The 16,842-nt window shown below is 40.9% G+C and overlaps 1 protein-coding gene across 3 annotated transcripts in view; it reads right to left on the bottom strand.

Annotated features, from left to right (window-relative positions):
- MAP3K20 (mitogen-activated protein kinase kinase kinase 20) overlaps window positions 1–16,842 on the bottom strand; it is a 257,081-nt gene that overhangs the window by 11,335 nt on the left and 228,904 nt on the right. For all 3 annotated transcript variants that reach the window (XM_077448019.1, XM_077448021.1, XM_077448020.1), the window contains one exon: window positions 469–585. In XM_077448019.1, coding sequence (XP_077304145.1) covers window positions 469–585 — 117 coding nt within the window. The remainder of the gene's footprint in view (window positions 1–468; window positions 586–16,842) is intronic.

The raw sequence follows: 16,842 nt of genomic DNA, 5'->3' as shown, positions 1-16,842 counted from the left end.
AGGCAGCTATCATCACAATATGTCACAGAAAGACTGAAATAATAATTAAAATATGGTACAGCAAGAATTGAAAAATGGGAAAGATGCATTACATTTTTTTTTTTAAGGTCAGTCAACAAACTAATGATTAATGATGTGTGCTCATTGGAAATATATTTCCCTCTTTAATATGTATACAATTCTATCAATTCAGTCCTGTAATACAGCCTATACAGCAGGGACATACTGTAGCTATGCAAATGAAACAAGGTGTGAGAGTTTTTACAGCACACAGAGGCTCCAGTCATTTTTAGTTATGACATTTTCATGCTTTTTTCAAAGATTAAAATAATTAGAATTTTAACATATTGTTATACTGTACAATACGCTAAGTGTATTGTGTTAAAAAAAAAAGAATAGAAAATGGGATTACAGAAAATGTGTTATAAGCTCAGTGGGGATAATGTGCTGGCTTTTAACATTACTTACTTTAGTCATCCTCAGCACCTCAGACTCTGCCTGACGTCTGCTGAATGTCACGTCCTTTATGTACGTTATAGCAATTTCATCTCCATCTAACTCAATGTACATTTTCCATTTGCAGTCCTAAGATTAAGAGAGACTATTTTAATTTGGAAACAAGAAAATAGCATCTTTTATTTCTCAATAGCCTTCTATATATAGAGCTAACACAATGCAACAGAAAGACACAAGGCTTACTACATTTAGCGCCTGTAATGGATTGTACTATTGTGTTATATCCGTTACAGAAAAAATTCTTTGTATTAATTGGTTATAACTGGCCACATGCTGATATGACCTGACCAGGAATAACTTAAGGGACCATATTCATAAAAATATGTATTGAAAGGGAAATGTTACCCAGCAGCTGCCCTAGCTACTCAGCTACCCACAGAAGGTATAACAGTAAGTGCCCCTGGTTACCGGCAGCAATTTACAACATTTGCAAATTAGGATTTTAGGACTATAATCCTCATTTGTATTGTGTCACATGTGCAGCAAATGTACCCTTAGGCAATGGTACTAAATCAAATGTAGCTGTTCTCTCTAGAAACCAATGGTGAAAATATCAATGTCTCACCACATGAAAACAGGTACTTAATAAAAACAGTAAATCTAATATTGAATATGGTACACTATATGGCCAAAAATTTGTGGACACCTGACTATTGGAGATGAACTTGGATGTCCTCCAAACTCAACTCAACTCTAAACTTCTACTTTGCGATCCTTTGAGGTCCACTCATCTGTGGGCCATGTCAATACCATCCCCGCAGCATCCCCCCTGCAATTGTTGGAATGCTAATGATGTCAGAGCCCTTATAAGGACAAATGCCTATATTTAGTCAATGGCATTTAATTATTTAGTCAATGACATTGACTAAATATGGGCATGTGTCCATATAAGGGCACCAACATCACCAGCATCACTACCCCTTTGTTTACATAGGGGTAGTGATGTAGGGGTTTGCTGCAGAGTGGGAAATGACCCTGCCCACTGCTGATTGGACTTATAAAGAGTGCTAAGTGGAAGTTTGGATAGAGATGAGTTCAGAGGACATTTGAGCTCATCTCTACTGACTATCACACCTATACGAGTTTGCTGGACATCCCATTCCAAAATCATAACCATTAATATGGAACTGGCTCAAGCTTTCCAGTTTTAACAACCTCCATTGTTTTGGTAAAGCTTTAAGCACATTTAGGCAAAAAGCATCAGTGAAGTATTGGACTAGAAGATCTGGCTTGCAATTGACATTCCAAGCCACTTGGGATCTTCCAACAAAGTCGCCAGACCAAGTCTTTATGAAGCTGGCACAACTGTCTAAATGTATGCTGTAGCATTAACAGTACCCTTCACTGGAAATACCTGAGCTTAACAACTTGGTTCGGTATTTTGGCCATATATTGTATAAATAAGGTAAACGTTCTGAAGGAATGGAATTTATATTAAAGACTGAGCAATCCAGATCTTAAGTGAATGTCAGTAAATATGTCTTATTTGGGCGATTATGCTTTATGGTAACCATATTTGTTTCTTAAGATATTTTTTATTGAAAAGTGTTTTTAGCAAGATTCAGATTAAGTTGCTAAGTTCAGAAAAGATAATAACAAAAAATATATGTGTTTAGCAGAATAGACAAAATCATTTTTTCATCCCAGAGGTATCATAAACAGTCTGAATTAGACTTTATTAGAGGGAGAGAGAGAGCAGGGCACAATAAGCTCCACATCCCAGATTCCCATAAGAGGCCAGTCTACTGGACAGGTGCGGGATAAGCTGGATATAATAGGTTTTCTATGGTGAGTCTGGGTATTTATTCAGGTAGGAGAGTGTGACCTGGAGGGATGGGGTAGACTACAGGATAGGGTGCAAAAGAAGATGAAGGGGAAGGAGCTAGCAGGGATTTCTGGTAGTGTAGGTGGCTTTATGGGGTGTTAAGGGTATGTTGTTTTGGAAGAGTAGAAGGAAGGGTGGAAAGGGCCGAGGAGGCGGTCTGGGTGGGAAAAGGGGTTATGGTGGAGGCTCCGGCAGGGTGGGGTACCAACTTGACCCAAACATGTTTTAATGAGGGAAAAGTGTCAGTCTCCTGATTTATTGGCTGTAAACCAAAGAGTATTGTCATGTATATGTTGTATATTGCCAAACAGTGTTTGAAGATTAGTCAGGTTTTGAGAAGCTAAAGAGGATGGGGGCACGTTATAAGTTCATCCAGGAAAACCAGACTGGAATGGTTGGCGGATATTATGATTTCCATAGTCCCAGGATTAGGGATTTAGCTGTATTCAGCAAGTGTGGTGAACATACTTTGGATATGTAGCAGCATTTCTGGTTGGCGAAAAGCAGCAAACTGATCATTCACCACATTATAAATATGCTACTAGGTGTTCAAGAAATATTATTCAATAAACATATAACAGTAATGAATTGGGGTAATTTCTTTAGATACAGAATGTTCAGTATAAACAACACTGACAATGGAGCCTGAAGAGCTCACACCAACAAACGCAGGCCCAGACTGGTAGTCTGACAATTCTGGGATTTCTGTCTGATAGCATGTTTAGGCTGGTATGAACTTGAGGAAAGCTTTAAGCAAGCTGTTTTTTTTTAAATAGTTAAAGTATAACTAAAGGCAAAACGTTTTTTTCAAGTTTTGGACAGAGTGGGGATGGATTAGAACAACTGTCAGTTTCTATTGCTGTCTATGCCCCATTACAGAGATTCCCCCTCTCTATTTGTCCCCAAGAGATTGCCTTAATTAGCAAGGATTTCCTGTCACTTCCTGTTTGGCTATGGGACAGGAAGTGAAGGTAAATCTCCCCAATGGGACAGATGACAAAAATAAACCTTACACTGGTTATAACCCTCTCTTATTCTATCCAAAAAAAAAAAAAAGTTTTGCCCATAGTTCTACTTTAATGATAAACATTTTACATTCAGATCATATGGAAGTACTAAGACAGGTGTCTTTACCATAAACATGACAAATGATATGTTAAAAAAACAACAGTGAATTTGAAAGCCTATGTGTATGTGGAGGGATCGTTAAAGTGATACTAGACATACACTATTTAATTTACATTATCCATTCTCGTTCTGTATATGGATGATGGCACTGTAAATATTTTAACCACAGGCCATTTTTTGCAATACGGCACTTCGTCTATTTAACTGACAATTGCGTGGTCGTGCGACATTGTACCCAAATAAAATTGATGTCTTTTTTTTTTCCCCACAAAAGGAGCTTTCTTTTGGTGGTATTTGATCACCTCTGCGGTTTTTATTTTTTGCGCTATAAACAAAAAAAGACAGACAATTTTGAAAAAATACCAACAATGAGTTTTACCTTTCGCTATAATAACTACCCCCCCATAAAATGTAAAAAAACGAATTTCTTCATCAGTTTAGGCCAATATGTATTCTTCTACATATTTTTGGTAAAAATAATAATAATCGCAATAAGTGTATATTGATTGGTTTGCGCAAAAGTTATAGCGTCTACAAAATAGGGGATAGTTTTATGGCATTTTTATTATTATTATTTTTACTAGTAATGGCAGTGATCAGCGATTTTTTAGCAGGACTGCGACAGATCAAAACACTTTTGACACTTTTTTGGAGAGCAATGACATTTATACAGTGATCAGTGCTATAAAAATGCACTTATTACTGTATAAATAACACTGGCAGGGAAGGAGTTAACACTAGGGGGCGATCAAGGGGTTAAATGTATCTTTTATCCTAATCAATATACAGCTGTCACATGACCCTGCTCTTTCCCAGCCTGTCTGTAGGGAAACAGTGGCAGGAGGAGCTTCTATCCATCTTTGCTTCAAATTGTCATACAAATATATAGCTGAAATGCAATCTTTAACATTTTTGGCAATAACATGGTGTGGGCAGATTTCTGCCAGTCGCAGGCTGTATCACACCCCTCCAGCCTGTGTCTTTGAATAAGAGGGAGGTGAAGCCTCTATCAATCAAGATGTAATATCCCATCTCCATTGTGTTCAGCTAGTTAGTGAACATGGAGGAGGAGAGGCAGGGATTTAGCTGTCCTTTATCACTGTGTATACGCCCACATGTGTGACTCTATAGCAGTCTTTCTCAACCAGGGTGTGTCATAAAAGAAGCTGCTGACCAGCCTCTGAATAACAACAATACCCCTCATCACAACTGTGGTCACACAGACTTCATGCTGAGGAAGAGGCATGGGCAGGTTTGTATCCTAGCATGAGCAAGCTCACTAGGAAGCTGTCAATGTACTGGGCCAATCATTTATGACTGAGACATTCCCCACCTTGCAACCACACATTTTCACCACACATATGCTTCCACATGTGTGTCTGACTAGGTGTGTTAGATTATGGGCCGCATAGGGCACAAACACTGGTACCTATTGCATCGTACAGCCAAAGTTTGACACCCTGTGCAACTGCTATACCAGGAAAGTGGAGATAAGATTATGAAAATGGAGGTTGTTAGCACGATGTCTATCTGCTTAAATATCTGTTTCTTTGATCTCAGTTTGGGTAATCCGAAGCACCAAGAACCCAGAGAATAATTCACAGGCTCACTAGGAGTGTACATCCTGAAGTCTGTGATGTGACTTCCTAAAGCTTGCCATAGAGGGCTCGTATTTTTGGGGATTCCTGCTGATTTAGCAGACACTCAAGTCGTGGGTGGACTACTTGGCTTACCAAAAGTTGATTTAGAAATCGACTGAGCTGGGTGGAAAAATATGGGCTAGTGACCGCATCTTATTAGATGCAGATAGTGTTCAGGTATTCGAGCAGCCACAAGTGCTGCACTTGCCTGAATACAAAAACAAAAGTAAAAATGGGGTGCTGGGTACAGATAACCAATGGGTCACTAAAATTATCACTGGCAACACTGGCTCCAGTTTGGCAGCACTTCACAAAACAGGCACACCCCTTAAAAGCGAGGGGTAAACCCAGAATTGATAATCTAGGCACACACAGTCCAATTACAGCAACAAATGCCTAAGAACCCAAGGTTTTTAATTAAAAAAACACGTTTCAGGGCCAAACAGACTCCCTTTTCATCAGGGCTTAGGAATTTTAACTGAGCTTAAATGGACTCATATAAGCAGATACCAATTAGATCTGTAAAGAGATCTGCTTGGAACCATTTCAGAACTGTTGGAACAGTATAACAAAAAAGTCTCCTTTACTGTACTCATTAACACCGGCTTAACCTGCCCTTCTGAGTCCCTCCCACAGCTCCGGGCACAAGCTATGTGCAGCACTCGGGTGATATCACTACTACTTTTACAAGGTAATAACTGTAACTGAAAAGGCATTTGGTGCACACAAAGTATATTTATATCCAGTATTTGAATGGATTTAGTTTTTTTGCCCAGAGCTTAGATTTAAGCTTATCCCATATGTCATGAAAGAACCTGCTCAAGACAGCTGTAGACCAACATAGGGTTTAATTAAGTTTCTTTGCTGAATAACAAGGTTGAGTGAAGAGGATATTTTCTGCAATTTGTATATAGTTAATTGCCCCTCCAACCGTGTACCTTCCTAATTGGGTAAAGTTGATTGAGCACTCATTTTGTCTTTTTTGTTTTGACACAAAATAGTATTATTTTAGGCTATAAAACGTAGCTGTCTACATTTATTAAGAGTAAGCTGACATTACTGATATAGAGTTTAAAACAAAAGCAATATTCTATCTCATCTTTTAATGATCTTAATTAAGCATTTAATATAGAGAGCATCCATGAGGCTCAGCACACAAAATTGTACTTCCTAATAAAGAAGGCAAGCTTTTTCACAAACCAAGTCATTAAAGGATAAGTTCACTTTAAAAAAAAGTAAAAATGAATAAATGCCCTTTTTTTGCAGGTAAAAATATGTGCATTTAAATTTTTTATTTTTAGGAGCCTGGAAATCATTGCACCAGCGATCATTAGATCACTGATGCCATGCAGGTCTCCTGCAAACTCTCAGTGTGAGCCGTCTACCTGTCCATCATACAGACACAAATAAAGACTCAATGAACTACCACAATGCTCAACAGCACCATAGCAGTTTATTAAGAACTACAAGCCGACAGCCACAAAGGATGTCGGTACTTGTAGTTCACTCATACACAGAACTCTGTGAATGAATTACGTGGCCTTGTAGGCAGAGCCCCATGCAGCCGTGCTGTTTTCAAAAAGTGACTGCAGGTATTGGCTGCTGCAGTGGGAACATGTTGCATGTTCCACCCTACAAATGGGTGGAACATGTAACATGTTCCCAAAGGTAGACTTATTTTTTAAGATAAGGTCACCTATACTGCAAGAGGACATCTCATTTCTGAATCTTTCAGCTGTGTGTGTAATCTGACCTCCCTTTATCTTTCACAGGATAGCCTACTTGAGGTGATTGTAGCCATATTAGACCCCTTTCACACTGGGACATTTTTCAGGCGCTTTAGCATTAAAAAAAAGCGCATTGAAAAGCGCTTGAAAGAAGCCGCAACTGCAATCCCAATGTAAAAGCCCGAGTGTTTTCACACTGAGGCGGTGCGCTGGCAGGGCGTCAAAAAAAGTCCTGCAAGCAGCTTCTTTGCAGCGCTTTTGGAGCGGTGAATACACCACTCCTAAAGCGATCCTTCCCACTGAAATCAATGAGAAGTGTCTGCAAAACTCCTGAAAAGCGCTTTTGGCATCAGCGCTTTGTGGGCGCTTTTAACCCTTTATTTGGCCACTAGCAGGGGTTAAAAGCGGCCCAATAGCACCCAATAAACCCTGGTAAAGCGCTGCTAGTTTAAGAGGCGCGTTACGAGCGTTTTTCGGGCGCTGACATTGTGAAAGGGCTCTTAAAGCACTTGGGCTTTCACACTGGGATTGCAGATGAGGCTTCTTTCAAGCGCTTTACATGCGCTTTTTTTAACGCCAATGCGCCTGAAAAACGCCTGAGAAAAACGCCCCAGTGTGAAAGGGGTTTAGTGCAATCGTGACAGAGAAAATGGAGTACTGTCCGTGATACTTTTTTTAATTGCACTAAGACCCCATTTAACACTGGAGGCATTTTTAAGGCACTTTGGCACTAAAAATAGCGACTGTAAGGCGCCTGAAAAAAGCCTCAGCTGCAATCCCAGTGTGAAAGCCTGAGTGCTTTCACACTGGGGCGCTGCACTGGCAGGATGTCAAAAAAAGTCCTGCAAGCAGCTTCTTTGCAGTGCTGTAGGAGCGGTGAATACACCGCTCTTAAAGCGCCCCCTACCGATTGATTTCAAGCAGCAGTGTTTTGTGGGCAGTTTTAACCCTTTTTCGGCCGCTAGCAGGGGCTAAAAGCGTTGTAAAAACTACAGTAAATCGGCGCTAAAAATAGGTACCTTCCATTTAAATGACAATCTGATTTAAATAAAACACAGATTTACATCTCATTGTACATGTCTACATAGGGTTTGGGCCATGAGTATAAAGTGGTTGTAAAGTCAGAAGGTTTTTTATCTTAATGCATTAAGATAATAAAAAAAACCTTCTGTATGCAGCAGCCACCCTCCAGCACCCCCTAATACTTATCTGAACCCCATCTTCCTCCAGCGATATCCAAGAGTTCCTTGGCTGTCCAGAACTCTCTTCCTGATTGGCTGAGACACAGCGGTGGCATCATTGGCTCCCGCTGCTGCCAATCAAAGTCAGTTAAGAGAGAGGGGACAGTGCAGAAGAGGGACCCGTGAAGAGGAGAATTTGGGCTGCTCTGTGCAAAACCAACTGCACAGAGCAGGTAAGTATAACATTTTGTTATTTTAAGAGAAAAAAAAAAACAAAGAATTTACAATCACTTTAAGTTTCAAAGCCATTAGGCCTCAATGGCTCTCATTGGTTTCACAAACAGATAAATATGATTCCAGGAGTGTGCTAGGGGCCCTAGAGATTTACCAAGAAGCACCTCATGGGGCTCACTTATTTTCAAATGGATTGCCCTTAATGGCTTTTATTGGACTGGGACTGAGATGATCAAAGCCCTAAAAATCCAATGCAGTTGACAATACAATTCTCCTGGGGTAAACTATGGTTTATTCTCAATACGTGTGCAATGATTGTAAACACATTACGGAAAAAGTACACATGAACCTTTCCTACTGTTTTCATTACAAGAACGACGAAAAAATTAAATTTGGCTTTAAAAACAACTGGGTAAAACGAAATGAAAACAATACACGTGGAAGAAGAACATTTCATTATTTTCATAGTTAACAAATAGTAAGTCATTATATGGTCATGGGTCAGCAGATTTCCCTATTTGCCTGTGAGGCATGCAAAGCATTGATCAACAATTAATTTCAAGCATGTGAGCTATAGAAGCTTAAAGATGTGATGGATTAATCTAGCATAAAAATGCACAATGTGCTATGAATAATAATTTTCAAAATGCTGAATGACTCTGTCATCTGAAAATAAAAAAAGAGTGAAATTATATCCAGTGAAATGTGAAGTAGGTTTTGTTTGACATCTGATGATCAGTCTGAAGTTTAAAATGAAGATGTGAAGCATTTTATGGCACATTTATTGTTTTTCCTAAATTAAAATGACTATTTTCTGAATTAATGAATCTGACCTACAAATGCAAAATTAGGGCTTTTTCAGGCAGGTGGCGGGGGGCAGCAATCTGCCCACCCTGATTGTAACAATACACCTGGACATTGCTGTACACAAGCCTTGGCTGCAATGCTTTGCTTTGTGGCATTCTGTAACTAACTCTGGGTGCAGCATTTGACACGCAGAACCATCTGTCAAACTGACATACTGAGTTCAATAGGGCGGCACTGCAAACCACAAGCTGAAAGCTGCAGAATGGTCCCACAATATAAAATTGTCATGGAACGCTTTTAAGAGAGCGGCAAGCAGTACTGCAAGTCTGAAAGAAGCCTCATAGTCTGGAAGTGGTAGTCCAGCCTATACTTTCATTTTTAGCTTTGGATAGAATGGATGGGGAACGGTTAGAACTGCTAATGGACTTTTTTTTTTGCTATCTGGGACATTTCCACTCATTTAGCGCTTGTGTATATGGGTGTTGTTTTATTCTATTTGAAAAACACATCTAGCACATGTCAGCAAGTTCCCATTCACTTCAGTGGAGTAGTATAAATGACAGTTCAGAGGCTGTATTTGACTTGCTTTGCATTAGGTTTCTTTAGAAGTAGTACATTTTATTAAGGTGTATTTGGATTGCTGGCAAAGCAGGTCAAATTAAGCCTTTTCTTGTAATTGCTGCAGTTTGCATTCAAATGCATTTGCATTTGAGCAGCGATGCGTTCAAATGGACACTGCTAAACTGAACACTTGATGACACGAGTCGCTGCTGTCACAATGACAATGTCACAATGACAATAGCTTTACTAGACAGGAAGTAATGGAAAGTCTACAGCAACAAGCAGGTGGGGTTTCTAGCTTTCCCTAATCTATTAAGACCACATTCACATGCAGTTGTGGCTGGTGTTCGTTTTTTTGGGGGGTGGCAAAAAAAACCCCCGCCAGGTCCGCACTTACCCCATCCAGGTCGCGGCTTTCCCGGCTTCTCCTCACTGCTAATCCGGTTATAAGATCCACCTTCTGTCCTGACTGGCCGGGAGGAGAGCCCGGAAGAGAATAGTGAATATTGATTCGCTAATGTCACAAGTGGGTGGGTTTGGGGCTCTGCGTCCCGAGCCCAATCATTCTGAAGCCATTTAGAGCCTCAGGCTCTAACCATGTGCTTTAAAAAAAAAAACTCATAGAATCCTATGAGTCTGGCGCCCCACATGGTGATTAGGAAGCAGATAGAGATTAGGGGGATGGCACCTCCACGCCCCTTATGGACCGTCGCTGTTCACATGTCCTAGATGCCCATAGTGTGGCAAGTATACCTGCGCAGAGATCCAGGTGTTCTGCTCAATGACAGGCTGTAAAGAACCGGGGCTGTCCACAGCTGTAAGCATGTATTCACACATTCCGCAGTTACCTGCAATTAGGGACAGATGTCTTCCCCCGGGGGGCAATCTATCTGTGCCAAGGGGAGATCACCTGTCCCTATCTGTAACCCTTGGATGTGTGGATAGTCATGGATACATGCTTATAGTCAGCTTTTTTCAGTCTGTCATTCAGTTGTATGACTGAGCAGCCACCGCTGATCAGAACACCTTTAGGGGAGCAGGTATGGGGGGCAACTCCAAGACTCTATATATATAAAAATTGTGACACCCTTCCCTATTTTGTTCCCTTCTTCTATTCATCTCACACATTCACTCACATTCACAGAGAAGCTAAACAATTCAGACTTCAGCTGGAGACAACTGACACACGTTCAAATATGCAAATAGTGTAGTGTCTGTTATTTTTTCTGCACCACCTATTTTAATCTCTCACACAGAAGAGTCACTTCCAGCGTTATGGGGTCCTCTATGGCTGGATACAAAATGACCGCAAGACCAAGCACAAAGGCGGATGCAGCCCTCCTCACACGGGGTAATCAAAAGTAAAACTACAAAAACAAACGGACAAGAAGGCAAACAAAAACAAACAAAAATTCCCAGCTCATTACCAGTTACCAAATTACCAGTCAGCTTGCAACAAACTGTCTTCTAGATTGTAAGCTAACGAACAGGGCCCTCTAGTCCCTCCTGTATTGATTTGTATTGTAAGTGTACTGTCTGCCCTCATGTTGTAAAGTGCTGCGCAAACTGTTGCTATATAAATCCTGTATAATAATAATGTCTAACAGTTCATGTTAAAAACAAGGTTTCGTTTGAACACATTGGCAAATATATGTGTAAGCTGCAGCTACCACGTCACGCCACCCCACCCTAGTGTACTTCAGTCCTAACTATGATTTTGAGAGTCTCCTGAGTTGGAGCACACATATATAATATGAAAGACTCTCAAAATGATAGCGTTAGGACTGCAGTACATTGGGGTGCAATTGACGTGGCCGCTGCAGCTTACGCATATATTTGCAAATGTGTGCAAATTAAACCCCTTATTTTTAACATGAACTATTAGGCAGGGCCATTTTAGTTTGTTGCAGGCTGCCTGGTAAGTGAGCTGTGCATTTTTGCTGCAAAGGCTAGTTATAGCTTGCGGTGGTTTCCATTTGTTTGTGTTGTGCAGTATTAGGCTATGTTCGCATATAGGTATTGTATTACAATGTGCTAAAGGAAATATATAGTCACAGGATATTTCTTGATTTTTTTTTGTAAAACTGTACAGCAGGGGTGTCAAACTCAATTTAATTGTGGATGGCATTAGCAGTAGGGTTACCCTCAAAGGGCCGGTTGTAGCTGGGGTGCACTACGTACTGAGTTCAGGAGTGCAGAGTTCAGGGTTGCGCTATGTACAGAGTGCATGGTTTAGGGGTGTGCTATGTACAGAGTGCAGTGTTCAGGAGTGTGTTATTTACACAGTGCAGAGTTTAGGGGTGTGCTGTGTACAAGTGTAGGTCCCCCCTCTCAAAGCTTCTTCATATCTCTCTCTCCAACCTGACCTGGCTTTAGTACCTTCCTCTGTAGGCCACTCTGCCTCACCTTGGAGATCATTCTCCCTCTCAGAGATCTCAAAGATCTCTGGAGATCTTTCCCTGCCATGCCCTGCCATGAGTGCTTGCAGGGCTTTGGTAGTTCCTGAAAGCAAAGCTTTCCCTTGTAAACACAGAAGGCTTAGTGGGGATCTGGAGCAGAGGGTAAGTGCCAGAGGTGATGGTCAATATAAAGCGGCTCCAAACCTGGTGTGAGGGCCAAGGCTTGGAGGGCCGCATTCGGCCCGCAGGCCTTGTGTTTACCATATGTGCTGTACAGCATTGCTTTCCTAATGTATTGCCAAGCCGGGCAGTATCTTATGCCCACTGGCTTACACAAGGTACTACAAAACCATCAGGCTCTTTTAACAACTAAAAGGACCACATGCAACGTGCAGCAGCACATAACAAGTCATTTTATTTGAAAGTGTAATCTGAATGGTTAACATGACTCAACACATTGCTCAACCTCGGTAACAAAGCCGCCGCATCCCACCAGGTACAATTTTCTGGAGATCTATAGGCAGTGCTAAACAACCCTATCTATTTACAGTACTGTCCCAAACATTAAGGCCAACAGCTGCGGCAACCTTTTTTCTACCCATATTAGATAACCAATTCAGCTTTTGTAAACCAGCAGAAAGGACTCTGTGAAGTAACCGACATTTTTTGAGATGAAAACATAAATCTTTAAAAAAAAGAAAAAAAAAATCCTAAATTTCCCCCCGCTACTAATAAAAGTAGTTTCATGTTAATGATGTAAGCTTCCGCTGCCTGTTGTAAATTCTTTGCTATTATCAAGCTCAGCTGCTGAGACCTGCTGTTTTCCGAGTCATAACAGTTACGGCACCTGGGTTATTTATCATTATGTTAAACCCCCGTTTCACTTTATCCTTTTTCGGATTTAAAAAGCTCCATAATACAAGTGAGGATAATTTGCTCCTCTTCTTTCATAGCTGGCATGTCATGACCCTCCGCAGCACCGTCTCATGAGACAGTCTTATGGAGGAAAAAAAAAATAAAAAAATGAAACCCACCATGCAAAGATGTCTCTCCCAAAAATTCCATTAATAGTCCTCTCTTAGCACATGTAGGTTCCAGGGTCTGGGTCTAAAGGATGTTTTAATCTCTTCAGGAAAACAATGTCTCATAATGATGTAAAGGACTACTGCGGCACTGATGTAAAAATCATAAATTATTCAGCACCTTTCACTTGGCACCACTGTGATATCCTCATTAGCAGTGGCTCACAGTGTCTGTCAGATGGTGTCCATACGAAACGCCGGCATCACATTGTCTTTGAGATGTGCAGCTGGTTCCATGACACTGCCAGTATATGAAAACATGACGCCAGTTTGTTTTATTTAGTGCTAAACCTTCCAGTTTGTAAAAACAAGGCTGACACAGAGCCTGACATGAGGCAGTGAAAATAATTAGCTCCCATTTTCTCAGGCTCCTATTTCCTTCTCCCCGCTGCGTTTTCTTTCCACTAAACCACCACATGTCAGTCGAAATGGGAGGCAATTAGTGGGCTCATTTCAGTCCCCACAACTGTGCTGAAAAGAAAGTATTTATGATGGCACAATGAACAGCTGAAAGATTAAATAACATTTGCCTTTTGAAAAGAAAATGACTTCAAGCTAAATGGCCAATTTTTGATTATTCTCAAACAAGCTTAGAGTAGTTGTTTTTTTTTTTTTTTTTAACTACAAGAAAGGAAAATGAGTCATTTTATTTTTTATTTCTTTTTTAGGTGGAAGAATCAAATAAATCTTGACACTGTAATGCAAATGACTGATGTTTTATTGCAAAATATGTAAATGTATTATACCCTTAACAATAGCGCGTGTCTGAGGTCAGGCGGGATTGGTACTAACTAGACACTGTGCAGACAAGGTTACTACAAGATTGCAATTTTTTTTTTTCTTATGTGTGTTGCCGGCGTCTGAAACAAGGCCTTTGGGTATTCTTTAAGATTAAATGGAATCAAGACAAATGAAGCATACTTTTTAATGACACAATACATGTTTCATGAGAGCAAAACATCTTGGCTGACATGTTTATAAAGGTCCTGACATGTTTTCATGAGTAGATGTCATGGAGCTAAATTAAGAAGGGCAGAATAATGTTGCTTTTCAACCAGGTACTTTTAATTAGAGCTCTGAAATACGTCTTCCAAGTATATTCTTGTAGTCTTTTTTTAATCTCTGAGCTTTAATTTCCTTTATTATTATTTTTTTTTTTTTTCTGCTCAATTATAAAAGATAAAACAGACACAGCTTGACATAAACTCAGTCTTTGTCCTAAATCTAATACATTACGTTAAAAAAGGTGTTTTCATGAGATCTTCTTGCGATTGATCGATTCATGCTGGGGGAGTAAAGAGGAGGACTAGAGCAGGCTTCCAGATAAACTGTACAACAATATGCTATTGGTTCTAAGCCTACCATTAACTTAAAGTGGTTGTAGCCCCACTAGGTTATTTGCAGGCACTCAACTGTCTTCCATAATGCTAAGTGCACTGCTTATGGGTTTTATATAAAAAAAATACTGTTCTATACCTTGTATCCTACCGCCGCTTGGCGCTTACGTGGCCGCCCGCTGCTCCCTATCGCGATCTGACAGCTACAGGGGGCGGGGCTGAGAATCCTCCTCTGGCGACCGTCGGGAGGAGGAGAGAGGCAATCGGTCACGTGAGCGCCGATCTGAAATATAGTATAGAATGGCACTTAACTGTCTTCCATAATGCTAAGTGCCCTGTGTATGGGTTTTATAAAAAAAAAATAGTGTTCTATACCTTGTATCCTACCACCGCTCGGCGCTTACATGACCGCCCACTGCTCTCTATCGTGATCTGACAGCTACAGGGGGCGGGGCTGAGAATCCTCCTCTGGCAACCGTCGGGAGGAGGGGAGAGGCAATCGGTCACGTGAGCGCCACTCTGAAATATAGTATAGAATGGCACTCAAGTGTTTTCCATAATGCTAAGTGCCCTGTGTATGGGTTTTATAAAAAAGAAAAAATGTTCTATACCTTTTATCCTACCGCCGCTCACGTGACCGCCCGCTGCTCTCTATCCTGATCTGACAGCTACAGGGGGCGGGGCTGAGAATCCTCAACTGATGACCGTCGGGAGGAGGAGAGATGCAATCGGTCACGTGAGCGTCGCTCTGAAATATTGTATAGAATGGCATTTTTATGATAAAACGCATACACAGGGCACTTAGCATTAAAGAAGACAGTTGAGTGCCTGAAAATTACACAGTTATTTCTGCAGGAGGGGAGGGGCGGGCACTGACACAGCTGACAGGCAGGAAGGGAGAGGGAAGAGGAGGACAGAGGAGAGCTGCGGATGACGGAGGAACGTAAACTGACTACGGTGCCAGGTCAGTTTACAGGGGGAGGGCAGAACCAGGCAGGATCAGACACTTAGTTTATATGATAGAAAACAAGAAAAAAACTGAGCTTGTGAAATAAACTCAAACTAAATAATGTATGGCAGCACTACTGACGTCAGATAATACCACTAGAACAAGTAACTATAAAAAAAATGTGTTGCGCTAAATAAATCAGTCCGTATGTCTTCAGTATGACTTTATGAGATACAAAGGGACAAATTACACAGCATAAACGCTGTGCTGTTATTCATGCTTTAAGGAAACAGGATACATTTTTTTTTAGGGTAACCTGTCACTGGTAGCAAATCGTCAGTAATAAGATCGCTCAAATAGATCACTCACCTACTCCTATCATGTCGCTCCCTTGATGGCCAAAAGACTACAGAGCAACGACAGGGCAGCACCTTGCTGGTAAGGCCAGAGGGGAGCGACGCAACGCTGCAGGAGCAGATTTGTATCCACGTTGCTGAGTTGCCACCCAGGCCTAATAATTCAGCAGATGGATCATACAAAACCTGGCAGATGAATGATCTTTTGTGCTGTATGTTTGTGACATAGGCCTAATACTTCATCAGATGGATCATACAAAATCCAGCTGATTACCTATCTTTTGTGCTGGGTGAACCTGCATGTTTTTTGTCTATGGAGAGGTAACAGGAAACACCAATCAGCCACTACTCTATACTCAGTCTTTGTCCAAAATCGAATACATTACATTAAAAGGGTGTTTTCTGGAGAACTTACTGCGATTGATCGATTCATGCTGGAGGAGCAAAGAGGTGGACTAGAGCAGGCTTACAGATAAACTGTACAACAATATGCTACTGGTTCTTGGCTAGCATCTAAAGCTACCATTAACTTAAAGTGCCATGCCACTAGTAAATCTGTCACTGGCAGCAAATCGGAAGTGTCAAGATTGCTAAACAGATCACTCACCTGCTCCTAACATGCCACTCCCTTGCTGGCCAAAAGACTACAGAGCGACATCAGAGCAGCACCTTGCTGGTACACTACTGTGTTTCCCCGAAAATAAGACCTACCCCAAAAATAAGACCTAGCGTTATTTTCCAGGAAGGCTGCAATATAAGCCCTACGCCGAAAATAAGCCCTAGTTTAAAATGTCAGTAAAATCCTATAATCCACTCTATTACTGTACTATATAATATACAATGTGTTTTTCTGTAATATAATTGCAGGGAAGAGAGCTCACAGCAGATAGCTCACAGAAGAGCAGAGCGGCACTGTAAACAAGGTATTTGGCACAATTATATTACAGAAACACACATATTGTACATTATATACTACTGTGATATAGTAAATGATAGGATTGTACAAGCATTTTAACTCAGTTCACACAGGGGATTCCTGACAGGCAGGGAAAGAGAGGGGGAGAGAAGACATCACATTGCATGGTAAGACCTACCATGAA

This window comes from Lithobates pipiens, unplaced genomic scaffold, assembly GCF_037356315.1.
Source record: "Lithobates pipiens isolate NorthernLeopardFrog02 unplaced genomic scaffold, aLitPip1_a1.2 Scaffold_22, whole genome shotgun sequence".
Classification (NCBI taxonomy): Eukaryota; Metazoa; Chordata; class Amphibia; order Anura; family Ranidae; genus Lithobates; species Lithobates pipiens.
The sequence above is the reverse complement of the archived record's forward strand: the minus strand, read 5'-3'. Positions and strand labels throughout refer to the sequence as shown.